This window comes from Anolis sagrei, chromosome 13, assembly GCF_037176765.1.
Source record: "Anolis sagrei isolate rAnoSag1 chromosome 13, rAnoSag1.mat, whole genome shotgun sequence".
Classification (NCBI taxonomy): domain Eukaryota; kingdom Metazoa; phylum Chordata; class Lepidosauria; order Squamata; family Dactyloidae; genus Anolis; species Anolis sagrei.
Genome location: NC_090033.1, coordinates 7,784,425 through 7,798,333, shown reverse-complemented (window position 1 = coordinate 7,798,333; position 13,909 = coordinate 7,784,425). Strand labels below are relative to the sequence as shown.

Genomic DNA, 13,909 nt, shown 5'->3' with positions numbered 1-13,909 from the left:
GAGCATTCTAAACCCCACCAACAATTGAATTGTGCCGAACTTCTCACACAGAACCCCCATGACCAACAGAAAATACTGTGTTTTTTGATGGTCTTTGGCGACCCCTCTGACACTCCCTGGCGACCCCCGCAGGGGTCCCGACCCCCAGGTTGAGAACCACTGTTCTAGAAGATTCCGAACTGTTTGGAAATACCATATGTGCAATTCACAGGGACCACGATGGGGAAATTAGTGGTTACGTTATAAAAACAAAACAAAAGAAAATTATAGAGGTACATGCATCACACACGCGTGTACCATTAGTGTCTACACCAGGCATGGGCCAATTTGGGCCCTCCAGGTGTTCTGGAATTCAGCTTCCACAATTCCTAAAAGCCTATCGACTGCTAGGAAAGCTCTGAGCATTTTCTCGAATCCTTGTTCGAGCCCCTATTCGGGCGCCAAAACATGTGGATGCTCAGTGACTCCAATATCTCTAGTCCTTCTCAGTTGGAAGACTTGTGGGAGTTGAAGTCCAAAACACCTGGAAGGCCCAAGTTTGCCAAGTTTAGAAAATTTGGTCACATTGGAGAGGGAGGAAACAGTGCGAGGAAGGGCCCGGTTGAAGGAAGACGTCCCTTCAGAAAAACCAAGGGCCACTTCACCCCAAAAGGTGAAGGGCCACTTCACCCCCATTCCCTTCCCAAAGGAGACCGGACTCTCATTGGACCCAAAGCTACCATTTGTTGTTGTTATTATTATTATTATTGTTTATTAATATCTTGCTTTTTTTTTTTAAAAAAACTACAAACATTGCGATACAACTCCAAATATACAAATATACAAGTATTAAAACTATTAAACATTATTAAAAAGCATATAAAAATCACAGCAGCCCCACTGACACTGCCGTAGAATGCCGTTTGCATTTGCCATTATGATAGAACCAATTAGGAAATGACCTTGAGAACCCAGGAACGGAAACCGTGTTACCTAGTGTTGTTCACGTAATCCTAGTGTTACGAGTCTACGCTGCCATACATTATAACCAGTGTGGGCAGGGCTTCTCTGGTCCTATAAGGTCACGAGAAAGACCCCAGAAGACCTCCGGTGCCGCCCGCCTTCAGAAGGACTACTTCCCCGAGTGGATGGTGGCGGAAGGCGGGAAGAAGCCCTTCCTAGTCTCCCGCTGGAGCTGCTCCTTCAGGACGGAGATCTGTGGGGAGAGGCAGCCCTTCAGCATGTGGGGCCATGGGGTCAGGGTGGGGAGTCAGGGGTGGGGGGCTCACCTGCTCCTCCAGGGCCTTGACCCGCTGGCGGTGTCCTCCTCCCTCACTGGCCTCCAGGACGGGCTCTGGACACGACTCCTGTGAAGGGGAGGAAGAGCCAGAGGTCAATGGGCAGCAAGGGGGATCGACACCAAGGAGGGCTTCCTGAGGGTCTGCGGACGCCTTGGAGTCCCCTCCTCTGGAGGTGTGGGAGTAAAGGCTGGATGGCCATCTGTCGAGAGGGATAAGGCGGTGTCTTCCTTTAAGGTCGAAAGGAGTTTGGCCTGGATGGCCCTTGGATTTCATCCAACACTAGGATTTGATTATCTATCCATCCATCTATCAATCCTATCTATCTGTCTGCCTGTCAGTCCATCCACCCATCCATCATATGTATCTATCTATCTGTCTGTCCGTCCGTCCGTCCGTCCGTCCGCCCGCCCACCCACCCACCCACCCACCCACCCACCCATCCTTCCATCATATCTATCTATCTATCTATCTTTCTTTCTTTCCTTCTTTCCTTCCTTCCTTCCTTCCTTCCTTCCCTCCCTCCCTCCCTCCCTCCTTCCATCCATTCTATCTCTCTCTCTCTCTATCATCCACCCGTCCTATCTATCTATTCTTCCTTCCTTCCACTCATCCTATCTATCCATCATTCCATCCTTCCACCCATCCTACCTATCTATCCATCTATCTATCCATCCATCTATCCTTCCACCCATCCTATCTATTCTTCCTTCCTTCCTTCCAGCCAGTCAGCCATCCATCCATGCATCCAACCCATCCTAACTATCCTTCCTCCTTCCTTCCATCCAGCCTACCTACCTACCTACCTACCTATCTATCCTTCCTTCCATCCATGCATCCATCCATCCATCCTACCTACCTACCTACCTACCTACCTACCTACCTACCTACCTACCTACCTACATCTATCTATCTATCTATCTATCTATCTATCTATCTATCTATCTATCTATCTATCTGCCTACCTACCTACCTACCTACCTATCTATCCTTCCACCCATCCTATCTATCTTTCCGTCCGTCCAATCCATCCTATCTATCCATCCTACCTACCTATCTTTCCTTCCTTCCATCCATGCATCCATCCTATTTCTCCTTCCTTCCTTCCTTCCTTCCTTCCTTCCTTCCTTCCTTCCTTCCTTCCTTCCTTCCTTCCCTCCCTCCCTCCCTCCCTCCCTCCCTCCCTCCCTCCTTCCTTCCTTCCTTCCTTCCTTCCTCCCCCGCCTCCTCTCTCTCTCTCTCTCTCTCTCTCTCTGGCCTTTGGAGGTCCCCTCCATCTCTAGGATTCCATAATCCATTCATCCTATCTTCTATGGGTTGGACTGGTGGGCCTTTGGGGGTCTCTTCTAACTAGGAGTCTATTATTTATCTGTCTATCAGACTGGATGGTGTTTGGGGCCCCAACTCTAGGATTCCATGATCCATCCACTTGCCTATCCATCCATTCATTTTAGACTTGGATTTGATGGTGTTTGGGGCCTCTTCTAACTCTAGGATTCTATGATCCATCTACCCACCTTCCTACCTACTCACCTACCTATCTAAGGGTTGGACTGGATGCTCTTTGGGGTCCTTTCCAACTCTAGGCTTCTATGATCCATCTATCCATCAGACTGGGTGGCCTTTGGGGGCCCCTTCCAACTCTAGGATACTACTATGATCCACCTATAAGTCTTTGGGTTGGACATGCTGGTCTTTGGGTGTCCCCTCCACCTCTGAGGTTCTCCAATTCTCAAAAGAGGTGCAGCTCTTCTGCAGAAGAACGAGGCCCAGCTCCTGGATGGATGCTCCTCTTTGGGCTTCCATTTTGCCTGGGGAGGGGGCTCTAAGGAGGGGCGGGGTTACCTCCAGCCTCCGTATCCGCAGCTGCGCTTCTGCCAGCTCTTGCTCCGCGCTGGCCAGGGAGTGCTCCAGGTGGACCTTCTCTGCCGACAGCCGGACGGACTCTTCGTGGCTCCGCAGCTTCTCGCGCTCCACCTTCGGGGCCGAGAGAAAAAAGGAGCCATGGTGGGACCTATGGGAATGTAACGGGGGGGGGGGGGGGGTTCTTTCAGTCCCTCCCTCGGTCTTGGCGCTGACCTTGTCAAGGGTCTTCCGCAGGGCCTCCCGGTCCTTCTCCAGGCGCAGGGCTCCGCGCTCGGCCTCGCGCTTCTCGCCCTCCATCTGGGCCAGGGCCCTCTGCAGGGCCCCCATCCGCTCCTGTAACAAGCGCCGCTCCTCTTGCACCCGTTGTAAACCCCGCAGGGCCACCGCCTCGCCCTCCTGGCGCTGGAGCAGCCGCTGCCGACACAAAGGGAGCAAACCGAATTTTATCATCACCATCTTCCTCTTGCAAAATAATCCACAAGGCCACTAGGGGGTGCTTTTTGGGGTTTGGACTCCCTCCCCCTTGCCTGCAAGGGACCATCCGGCTGGCCTCTGTGTGCTCCTCCTGGACTTACCTCCTCCCGCTGCCTGGCCAGGGCCTCCATCTCCTCCTTCTGCATCTCCCGCTCGGCCACCTCCCTGGTCAGTGCCTGCAGCCGCTCCGAAAGGCCCCCGCTCTGCTTCTTGGCTTCAGAGGCCGCTTGCCGGGCCATGTCCAGCCGCTCCTGTAACGGCCCAGAGAGCAATGAGCAGGAGAGAGATGCGTGTGGCTGGCATCTATTGATGCCATTTGCTGGCCAGTTGCTTCTTATTATAACTGACTTCAGACAGTTGTTTCTGCTTCAACGAGCGGCTCTTATCTTTGTTTACATTTCATTCATTGCAATAACACTTACTTGTTAGCACGGTCACGATGCAAGAGAGAAGAAAGAGACAAAACAATGGAGTCTGCTTCAGAATAGAACTTGGTTGTACCTGTAGGACCCTCCGGTCATGTTCGCTGGCCGCCAGGGCTTTCTGCAGCTGCAGGGCCTTCTCCTGCGCCGATCCGGCTGCACTGTGGCTCTCGGCAAGGGAGGCGCTCAGGCTCTGGATCTTCTCCTTCAGGCAGCTCTCAGCCTCTGTTGCTTTTGCCAGAGAGAGGCTGCTGCGGTCCAGAGACAGCTGCAAGGCGCCAGCTTTGGCCTCACTCTCCGACACCTGGAGGGCGGCGGTCAGTCGTTGGGAACGGAAGGCGAATCTCAAGGGCTTGCACTCCTCCCCATTGAGTGATCAGAGTGTGAGGGGAAGGCCATGGGGTTGCAAGTGAGCCTCCTGCCAGGATGCAAGGATGTGGCCCTGCAAATACTGTAAATAAATAAATACCTGTCTCTGCAGGAGTTCAAGGCGGTCGCGCAGCAGCTGGACCTCAGCCTCGCGGTCGCTCAGCCCCAGCTTGGCCCTCTGCAGCTCCCCCTCGAGCGAGCGCCGGAGCAGCTCCAGCCTGGTACCCCGGCCCTCCGAGGCGTCCAGGACCTCCTTCAGCCGCCGCTTGTCTGCCTCCAGCCGGGCCTCGCCGGCCTTCATCTTGGCCATCCTCTCCTAGACCCAAAGAAGGAAGAGTGGGGCTCAGAAGGACCGATATCTCTTCTGCAAAGGACTGGAGTCCGGTCAGTCCCTGCCCAGCCGAGACATTGCTATGCCACTCACCTGGTTGGCCTTGCGCTCCCCCTCCGCTGCCTTCAGGCCCCGGTCGAGGGACGCCAACTTCTCCGCCAAGGCCTTGCGCTCCCTCTCGCTCTGACGCAGGCTCTCCTCCTGCAGCGCCATGGCGGACTGGGCCTCGCTCAGCCTCCCCTCCAGGTTGCGCCTCCCTGCGGAGGAGACAGGAGGGCTAAGCCAACAGAGGGATGGAAGACGGAAGGTCAAGGGGCCCGGTCGGTCACGCACCTTCCTCGCTCTCGGCCAGTTGCTTCTGTAACTGCTGAACCCGGGCTTTGGCTGAGTCTCGATCGGCTTCTGTTTCGGCTAACTGGCGGGTCAGGGCTGCCAGGCGGGAACGGCCTTCATCCTGAGTACCAAGAAAAGAAGGATGGTCAGCAAGGCCGGAGAGAATGGAGCTGTCAGGATTTGGAGACCCAACCAGGAGCCTGTCCCTTTCGCACCCGCTCCCGCTGCATCTCCCTCATCTCTTGCAGGAAGTCCTGGAGCGTGTTCCTCACGGCCTCTGGATCGACGTCAGCCACCGGCTGCTCGCTCTGGCCAGGTGACAGGGTCCTCTCTGGGGAAAGGGTCTGTTCTGAGAGGCTCCCTTCCCGCTCCTCCTCCATCATTTCACCTGGACAGCAAAGATGGAGGCTAACCAAGGCAGAGTGTGACCGGGACCCTACACCCAGTGGTCAGAGCTCCTCCTTACCTTTTGGGGGGAAAAGCAGCCTGCGGGGGCCTGCGAGGGCCGGACTGGGTGGGCGCCCCTTGCGGTGCCCGAGACCCAGGGTCCTCCTGAGAACTGAGTGGAGGCTGCTCAGCCGCATTTCCGCCTGCCGCCTGAGGCTCTCTGCCCGGCCCAGCTCCACCTCCAAACCCTGCGCCCGCCCCTCAGCCGCGCTCAGCCGCAAGCCCAGCTCTGTCGCTGCCGCCTCCGCTGCCTCCAGCTTCAGGCCCAGGTTGCGGGCCTCGTCCTGCAGCTTCCGCTCGTTGCCCCGCGCCTCCTCCAGGCCGCCCCGCAGCTCCCGCTCCCGCAGGCGGAAGTCCTGCTCCAAGCCAGAGAGCCTCCGTTGCAGGTTCTGGAGCTGGAAGGAGAGAGAAGGGGGCGCGTCAGAGGGCCCTGGAGGAGAGCCGGCTTCCCTCCACACAAAAGGGACTTCACGGGGTGGCCCCCACCTCCTTCTGGACCGACTCCCGCCCGGCTTCGCTCTCCACAATCTTCTGCTTGAGGCCGAAGGACTCTCTGCGGCTCTCCACCTCGCGTTGCTCCTCCAGGGAGACCCGGGACTGCAGCTCCACCACCTCCTTGCTCTTCTTGCTGTTCTCGCTGTCCAGCATCTTCACCTGTGCGGATAGGAGGGCCCCCTGAGTGTGTGCACTCCAGTCATCTCATCACACAACGCTGGGCCACGAATCCTGCCAAATGCCGTGGCATGATGCAGACCATGGCACCGCTCCATTGATGGCCAAAGTGGAGAGGAAGCGCTGCAAGGATCCTAGCCATGGAGGACGCCCTGCCCAATGACCCGAGCACAGAACCTGCCCCCAGCAACCACGTCCTTCTCCTCCTCCCGCAAACCTGTCTCCGCAGCTCCTGCAGCTCCCGCCGGGCTTCCAGCCTTGACCGTTCCACATCTTGGAGACTACTGCGGATGTCGGCGGCCTCCTTCCCTGCGGCCGCGCGGGCCTCTTCCAGGACGGCCATCTTCTGCTCCTTTTCCTCGTTGGCTCGCTTCAAGCTGAGGGTCAGAGGAGGGGTTCAGGATGCCGTCCACTTCCTCTGGCTCCTCTCCAGCTCCTTTCCCTTCTCCCACCTGATGCGCTCTCCCTCGGCCCGCTTCAGGGCGGCACGCAGCTCAGCATTGGACCGCTGCAGGGCCTCCTTCTCCCGCCCCTCGTCGCCCAGGCTCCTGCGCAGCTCCACGGCCTCCTTCCGCCGGGACTCCTGCTCCTCCTGGGCCGCCCGGGCCTTGCGCTGGGCTTCCGCCTGCTCCCGGCGCAGGGCTTCGCGGGCCTCCTCCGCCAGCCGCAGCTGCACCTTCAGCTCCTCCACCTGGGTGAGGAAGAGAGATTAGGGCGCCTGGGTTTGGTGGCCTCACCCCAAGACGATCCCTTTACTCCACCACAGTTCGGCCTCCATCTTCCTTCTCACCCCTCGGAGGGCAGCTTCCCGCTGCTTGGCGAGCTCCCTGGCCTGCTCGTGCAACACTTTGGCCTCCCGCTCGTGGCCCGCGATGGCTTCCTCGAACTGGGCCCGCAGCTCCCGCAGCTCCGAGTTCAGGGCGTTGATGGTGCCCTGCGGTGGAGCGAGAAATCGAGCACTCTCCATGACTCTGTCCCAGAAACCCCAGAAAGAAGTAGGAAAGGCATGGAGGGCTAAGAGGCACCCACCCGTTCGTGCTCCTGGCGCCCGAGGGCTTCCCGCCGCAGCCTCTCCGCCTCCAGGGTGGCGCTGGCCAGGCTTTCCTGAGCGGCCGCGAGCTTCTCCAGAAGCATGGCCTTCTCTGACTCCTTGAGGGACAGCGCCTGCACAAGGAAGGAAGGAAGGGTTATTTGGTGGTGCCGGGAATTCTCTGTGTTTGGTTCCTTTAGGACATAGACCCACCTGTGGACCCCTCCCCGCTCCCTTCGCCTCCCCTTCTTCACCTGCTGCTTCTCGTTCTCGGCCAGGAGCAGCCCCTCGTCCCTCTCCTGCTGCAAGGCTGCCACCTCTTCGCCCAGCTCCTCCTTCTCCGCCTCGTGCCGCCCCTGCAGCTCCTCCCGCTCCTGTGTCGTGCGCTGCAGCAGTTCCTGGCGCTCGGCATCAAGCTCCAGGCGCAGAGCCTCCTATCAAAAGGGGCCCGGGTGTCAGAAATATTAAAAATTAATTAGGTATTTTTAATTACAAAGGTGTGAGTCAAGCACTGAAAGGGTTGAGTCAGCAAAGGCTGCAGTTCTATATGGGCAGGTGTGCCTGTAGCTTAGTATGCCTCAGTGTAAGTTTGTCACAGTGTGAGATAGGCATTACTCTGTGAGAAAAGCCTCTGTGTGAGGTAGTATGTGAGAGAAGCCTCTCTGTGTGAGAGAATGCCTCAGTGGGAGAATAAGTCTCAGTCTGTGAAAATGCCTCAAAGTGTGAGGTAGGCCTTAGTCTGTGAGAAAAGCCTCTGTGTGAGGTAGTATGTGAGAGAAGCCTTTCTGTGTGAGAGAACACCTCAGTGGGAGAATAAGTCTCAGTCTGTGAGAATGCCTAATAGTGTGAGGTAGGCCTTAATCTGTGAGAGAAGCCTCACACTGTGAAATAGTCTGTGAAAGACGGCTTAAAAGTTACATGTACATACAATATATTATATTATTAGCATAGGGCAATATTATTATTAGCATAGTATAAGAAAGGCAGGTCTTTGTCTGTGAGAGGCCTCACAGTGTGAGTTAGGCCTTAGTCTGTGAAAAGGCCTCACAGGGTGAGGTAGGCCTTAGACTGTGAAAAGACCTCACATTGTGAGGTAGGCCTTAGTCTGTGAGAAAAGCTTTTATGTGAGGTAGTATGTGAGAGAAGCCTCACTGTGTGAGAGAATGCCTCAGTGGGAGAATAGGTCTATCTGTGAGAATGCCTCACAGATGTGTGAGGTAGGCCTTAGACTGTGAGAAAAGCCTCTGTGTGAGGTAGTATGTGAGAGAAGCCTCTCTGTGTGAGAGAATGCCTCAGTGGGAGAATAGGTCTATCTGTGAGAATGCCTCACAGATGTGTGAGGTAGGCCTTAGACTGTGAGAAAATCCTCTGTGTGAGGTAGTATGTGAGAGAAGCCTCTCTGTGTGAGACAACGCCTCAGTGGGAGAACAGGTCTCAGTCTGTGAGAATGCCTCGAAGTGTGATGTAGGCCTTAGTCTGTAAGAGAAGGCCTCACAGTGTGAGGTATTTATTACTATTATTTATTTATGACATTTATATCGTACCGTTCTCACCGCAAAGGGGACTCACGGTGGCTTACAAGTTACATGTACATACAATATATTATATTATTAGCATAGCACAATACTATTATTAACATAGTATAATAAAGGCAGGTCTTTGTCTGTGAGATGCCTCACAGTGTGAGGTAGACATTAGACTGTGAAAAGGCCTCACATTGTGAGGTAGGCCTTAGTCTGTGAGAGAAGCCTCTGTGTGAGAGAACGCCTCAGTGGGAGAATAGGTCTCAAGTCTGTGAGAATGCCTCACAGTGTGAGGTAGGCCTTAGTCTGTGAGAGAAGGCCTCACACTGTGAAATAGTCTATGAAAGACGGCCTCACAGTGTGAGGGAAACCTTAGTCTGTGAGAAGGCCTCACAGTGTGAGGTAGGCCTTAGTCTGTGAGAGAAGCTTCAGTGTGAGGTAGATCTTAGACTGTAAGAAGGCTTCACAGTGTGAGGTAGGCCTTAGTTTGTAAGAAGGTTTCACAGTGTGAGGTAGGCCTTAGTCTGTGAGGGAAGCTTCAGAGTGAGGTAGGTTTTAGTCTGTAAGGAGGCCTTACAGTGTGAGGCAAGCCTTAGTCTGTGAAAAGGCCTCACAGTGTGAGGTAGGCGTAAGTCTGTGAGAGAAGCCTGTGTGTGAGGTAAGCCTTGGTATGAGAAGACCTCACGAGTGAACCTCCGGTGTGAAGGCTCTTGTGTGTAAAAGGGTCCTGTGTGAAGCTCCTGTGTAAGTTTAGTGTGAGAAGAGGCTCTGTGAGAGTGAAGCTGTTTATCTGCATGAGAAAGAAGCCGAGGGAGGAAGCAAAGAAGGAAGTATAAAGAACTTTGTGTTATAGAAATCTTGTAAATAGCGCAAACATACTATTTTGCTCTTGAGAAAAGCCTTCTATGGAAGAGATAACGTTGGTCTCTGTGTTTTTATTCTTTCTATCACTTTGGGCTACCGGTGCTGGGTCACGCTGCTTCTGATAAGTTACTCTGCTAAAAATTTACCGGGGTCAGAGTGGCCCCGATGATCGGGGTCAGAGCGGCCCCCACGATCGGCCCTGCACCCCAGCATTGCAAGCCTTGCCCCAATTGTACCTTCTCCCGCTGGAGGCGATCCAGGTGCTCCTCATGTGCCACCTGCGCACTCCTCAGGGCCGCCTGCGCTTCCTGTTCAACCTGAGCCACCTTCTGAACCGCCTGATCTCTCTCCCGCTCCAGGAGGGAAATATCGGACTCCTTCTGCTGGCGGACACTTAGGAGCTCCACTGCGGTGAACAGAGAGGTGGGTGTCAGAGCAAAGGGAGGGAAGGGGCAGCTGGGAAAGTGGGAGAGCCACCTCATTTTGGTCAGTTGGTAGGACGGCCAGAGCATAATGGTCCCAAGGGCTGTCCACCCAGCCCCCTTCACCTTGCAAGGCCTCCTTGGCCAGGAGCCAGGCCCGTCCTTCGGCCTCCAGCCGCTCCTTCTGGGTCTCCATCAGGGCCAGGCGCCGTTGGGCCTCGAAGAGGGAGGCCTCCAGGGAGTCCTTCTCAGATCTGGACAGCGGGAGGAAGAGCACATCATACATTTGTGGTACGTTGTGCAGCTGGACCTCCTTTGCCCTGAGTCTAGACTCTCTACCTGCTTGGAACGAAGGTTTTAGAGGAAAGAGATTCCAAGAGAATCGAACCCAGGAGCCAAGCCCTGCCACTCCTAGCAAACACGGCCCTGCCATCTGTTTGTAAACAAGGCTGTGGCACCTTGGTTACCCTCCTGGTTCTGGAAGTGGCCATGGAAAGCACCTGGTGCTCAGGTAAACAGGGCAGACATCTCAGGACACACAGCCCACCTGAGTCCAGCCATCTCCTGGGCCAGGCCCCGGTTCTCCCGCTCGGAGGCGTCCAGCTGCACCGCCAGGCCGGCCTTCTCCTTGGCCAGAGCCTCCTTTTCCTTGGCTGCACGGAGGACGGCCTCGCTGTGACGCTCCAACTCTCGGCGCAACACCGAGAGCTCCTCTGTGGCCACGTTCCTCTGGCGGGTTGCCTGCAGAGAAGATGGGTTACAGGAACATCTAGGAATGAGCACACTACACCCATCTTAATGTCACTCCACTAGCTGCTAATTAGTTTCCAGGCAAAGTACAAGCCCCACATGGTTTGGGTCCAGTTTGTCTTCTCCCATACAGCCTGCCCCCAACACTAAGGTTCTTTGGGTTTTGCATTGTTTCCAACCACCTAAATCCGACTGGTGACCGTCACCCAGAGTATTGTATCCAGCCTTTTGATAGTGCCTGCACCTGATCTCTATGAAGATTCTGGGCCTTTTAGTCAGCCTGTTGACACAAGGGATTCAGTGTGAGGTAGGCCTTAGTCTTTGAAAAGGCCTCACAGTGTGATGTAGGCCTTAGTCTGTGAGAAGCCTCACAGTGTGAGTTAAACCATAGTCTGTGAGATTAGCTTCAGTGTGAGGTAGCCGTGAGTCTGCAAGAGAAGCCCTCAGTGTGAGGTAGGCCTTTGTCTGTGAGAGAAGCTTCAGTATGCAGTAGGCCTTAGTCTGTGAGAAGGCTTCACAGTGTGAGGTAGGCATGAGTCTGTAAGAGAAGGTCTCACAATGTGAGGTAGGCCTTAGTCTGTGAGAGAAGCTTCAGTATGCAGTAGGCCTTAGTCTGTGAGAAGGCTTCACAGTGTGAGGTAGGCATGAGTCTGTAAGAGAAGGCCTCAGTGTGAGGTAGGCCTTAGTCTGTGAGAGAAGGCTTCACAGTGTGAGGTAGGCCTTAGTCTGTGAGAGAAGGCCTCACAGTGTGATGTAGGCCTTAATCTGTAAGAGAAGGCTTCACAGTGTGAGGTAGGCCTTAGTCTGTGAGAGAAGGCCTCATAGTGTGAGGTAGGCCTGAGTCTATAAGAGAAGGCTTCACAGTGAGATTAGCTTCAGTGTGAGGTAGGCGTGAGTCTGCAAGAGAAGCCCTCAGTGTGAGGTAGGCGTGAGTCTGTAAGAGAAGGCCTCACAGTGTGAGGTAGGCCTTTGTATGTGAGAGAAGCTTCAGTATGCAGTAGGCCTTAGTCTGAGAGAAGGCTTCACAGTGTGAGGTAGGCCTGAGTCTATAAAAGAAGGTCTCACAATGTGAGGTAGGCCTTAGTCTGTGAGAGAAGCTTCAGTGTGCAGTAGGCGTTAGTCTGTGAGAAGCCCTCACAGTGTGAGGTAGGCATGAGTCTGTAAGAGAAGCCCTCAGTGTGAAGTAGGCCTTAGTCTGTGAGAGAAGGCTTCACAGTGTGAGGTAGGCCTTAGTCTGTGAGAGAAGGCTTCACAGTGTGAGGTAGGCCTTAGTCTGTGAGAGAAGGCTTCACAGTGTGAGGTAGGCCTTAGTCTGTGAGAGAAGGCCTCACAGTGTGAGGTAGGCCTTAGTCTGTAAGAGAAGGCTTCACAGTGTGAGGTAGGCCTTAGTCTGTGAGAGAAGGCCTCATAGTGTGAGGTAGGCCTGAGTCTATAAGAGAAGGCTTCACAGTGTGAGGTAGGCCTGAGTGTGAGATAGCCCTCTGTCTGTGAGAGAAGCTTCAGTGTGCAGTAGGCCTTAGTCTTTGAGAAAACCTCACAGTTTGAGGCAGGCCTTAGTCTGTGAGAGAAGACCTCATGGTGAGAGGTAGGCCTTAGTCTGTGAGAATGCCTCACAGTTTGGAAGTCAGCAGGAGCAGCTAGAGAATGGAAATGAGCGGTCCCTGTCTGAAGGCCACATTCCAACAGAACTGAGTTCAGAGGATGATAGTGGGCAATTAGATAGAAGATTTAGGTTTCGTCAACATAGAGTTTCACATGAGACAGTCCGAAGATCAGGTCGCTTGTTAGTGAGGAAGTCGGTATCAGTTTCCTAAGGGAAAAGGCACACTTTTCTCTCTATATTAGCTAGACCAACTGAATCTTTGGTAAGTGGAAGCAACGTTGTAGACTGAAGATAGAACTCCTGTGACAGCTACTTATGATGGAATCGAAACTTAAGAATCAAAACAATGAAAAGGTTCAATTTCTTAATGTTTGGTGCGTACCGCGCTTGTGCGTCGGAATACACGTCATAAGTATAAAACATACGATCCCTCCCTCTCTGCCTCCGGGCCCACCACCATCCATCTGCAAGGACCCCACCTGCCCCAGCTGCTCCTGGAGGCGTCCTCGCTCCTCCTGCAGCACCGCCAGCTCCTGCTCCACCGCCTCCCGACTGCGCTCCGCCGCTTGCAGGGAGTGTCCCAACCCGTGGCGCTGCGTGGCCAGGTCCAGGCGCTCCTGTTCCAGCCGCACCAGCTCCTCCCGGAAGGTGACTTTCTCCTGCTCCGCCGCCTCCTTCCTGCCCAAGAGAGAAGCCTTCTCCTCCTCCAGCTGCAAAGGACAGTCCAGGAAAGGTCTTAGCCCAGGCATGGGCAAACTTTGACCCTCCCTCAAAGTGGAGGGCCGAAGTTTGCCCATGCCCGTCTTAGCCCCATAACCCCTTCTGGTCCTGACCTGGACAACGACCCGGTGGAGCTCCGTCTTGTCTTGAGCCAGAGCCTCGTTGAGGGCACTCATCTTGGAGAGGGAGTCGCGCAGGGAGGCTTCCTCCGTCCTGGTCCGGCTCAGGGCCAGTTGGAGCTCGGCCTGCTTTGCCTCTAACTGGACAGGAAACAAGAGAGAAGACACGACGCAGAGTGAAAGAGCATAATTAAATTATATATTACTAGCTGTACCCTGCCATGCGTTGCTATGGCCTATAGTAAGAATTTTCAAAGTAGAGGTAGATATCTGGACTATTATGAAAGAGAGGTACCTACCTATTCCTTCCCCCCTTTCTCTTCCCCTTCCCCTTTCTCTCCTTTCTTCCTTCTCTGCCTCTTTCTTTCATTCCTTCTTTCGCTCTTTGGTTTCATCCTTCCTTCTCTCTTTCCTTCCTTCCCTCCCCCTTTCTCTACTTCTTCCTTTGTCTCAAATAACTTTGACTTGAGTATAAGCTGAGGGCAACTTTTTCAGCCTAAAAAAGGGGCTGAAAAACTAGGCTTATACTCGAGTATATACAGTATATATATATTGTAAGCTGTTCTGAGTCCCCTTCGGTGTGAGAAGGACGGCATATAAATGCCGCAAATAAATAAATAAATAAACAACACAATACACTACTGACTTCTAAAATGGAGCCCCAGTCTGATAACATGGTCTGCAGCC

General features: G+C 54.2%; 1 protein-coding gene across 5 annotated transcripts in view; it reads right to left on the bottom strand.

Moving 5' to 3' along the window:
* Positions 1–759: 759 nt before the first annotated feature.
* Positions 760–13,909, bottom strand: part of CROCC (ciliary rootlet coiled-coil, rootletin) — a 34,273-nt gene continuing 21,123 nt past the window's right edge. For all 5 annotated transcript variants that reach the window (XM_067472714.1, XM_067472713.1, XM_060758833.2 and 2 more), the window contains 22 exons: positions 13,217–13,363; positions 12,863–13,093; positions 10,578–10,771; positions 10,157–10,284; positions 9,845–10,014; positions 7,476–7,655; positions 7,221–7,355; positions 6,982–7,125; positions 6,644–6,882; positions 6,409–6,568; positions 6,006–6,173; positions 5,539–5,914; positions 5,288–5,460; positions 5,073–5,193; positions 4,833–4,996; positions 4,509–4,724; positions 4,119–4,343; positions 3,719–3,868; positions 3,357–3,557; positions 3,123–3,254; positions 1,269–1,346; positions 760–1,195 (listed from right to left, as the gene is read on the bottom strand). In XM_067472714.1, the coding sequence (XP_067328815.1) occupies positions 1,112–1,195; positions 1,269–1,346; positions 3,123–3,254; positions 3,357–3,557; positions 3,719–3,868; positions 4,119–4,343; positions 4,509–4,724; positions 4,833–4,996; positions 5,073–5,193; positions 5,288–5,460; positions 5,539–5,914; positions 6,006–6,173; positions 6,409–6,568; positions 6,644–6,882; positions 6,982–7,125; positions 7,221–7,355; positions 7,476–7,655; positions 9,845–10,014; positions 10,157–10,284; positions 10,578–10,771; positions 12,863–13,093; positions 13,217–13,363 (3,816 nt within the window). In that variant the 3' untranslated portion in view covers positions 760–1,111. The remainder of the gene's footprint in view (positions 1,196–1,268; positions 1,347–3,122; positions 3,255–3,356; positions 3,558–3,718; positions 3,869–4,118; positions 4,344–4,508; positions 4,725–4,832; positions 4,997–5,072; positions 5,194–5,287; positions 5,461–5,538; positions 5,915–6,005; positions 6,174–6,408; positions 6,569–6,643; positions 6,883–6,981; positions 7,126–7,220; positions 7,356–7,475; positions 7,656–9,844; positions 10,015–10,156; positions 10,285–10,577; positions 10,772–12,862; positions 13,094–13,216; positions 13,364–13,909) is intronic.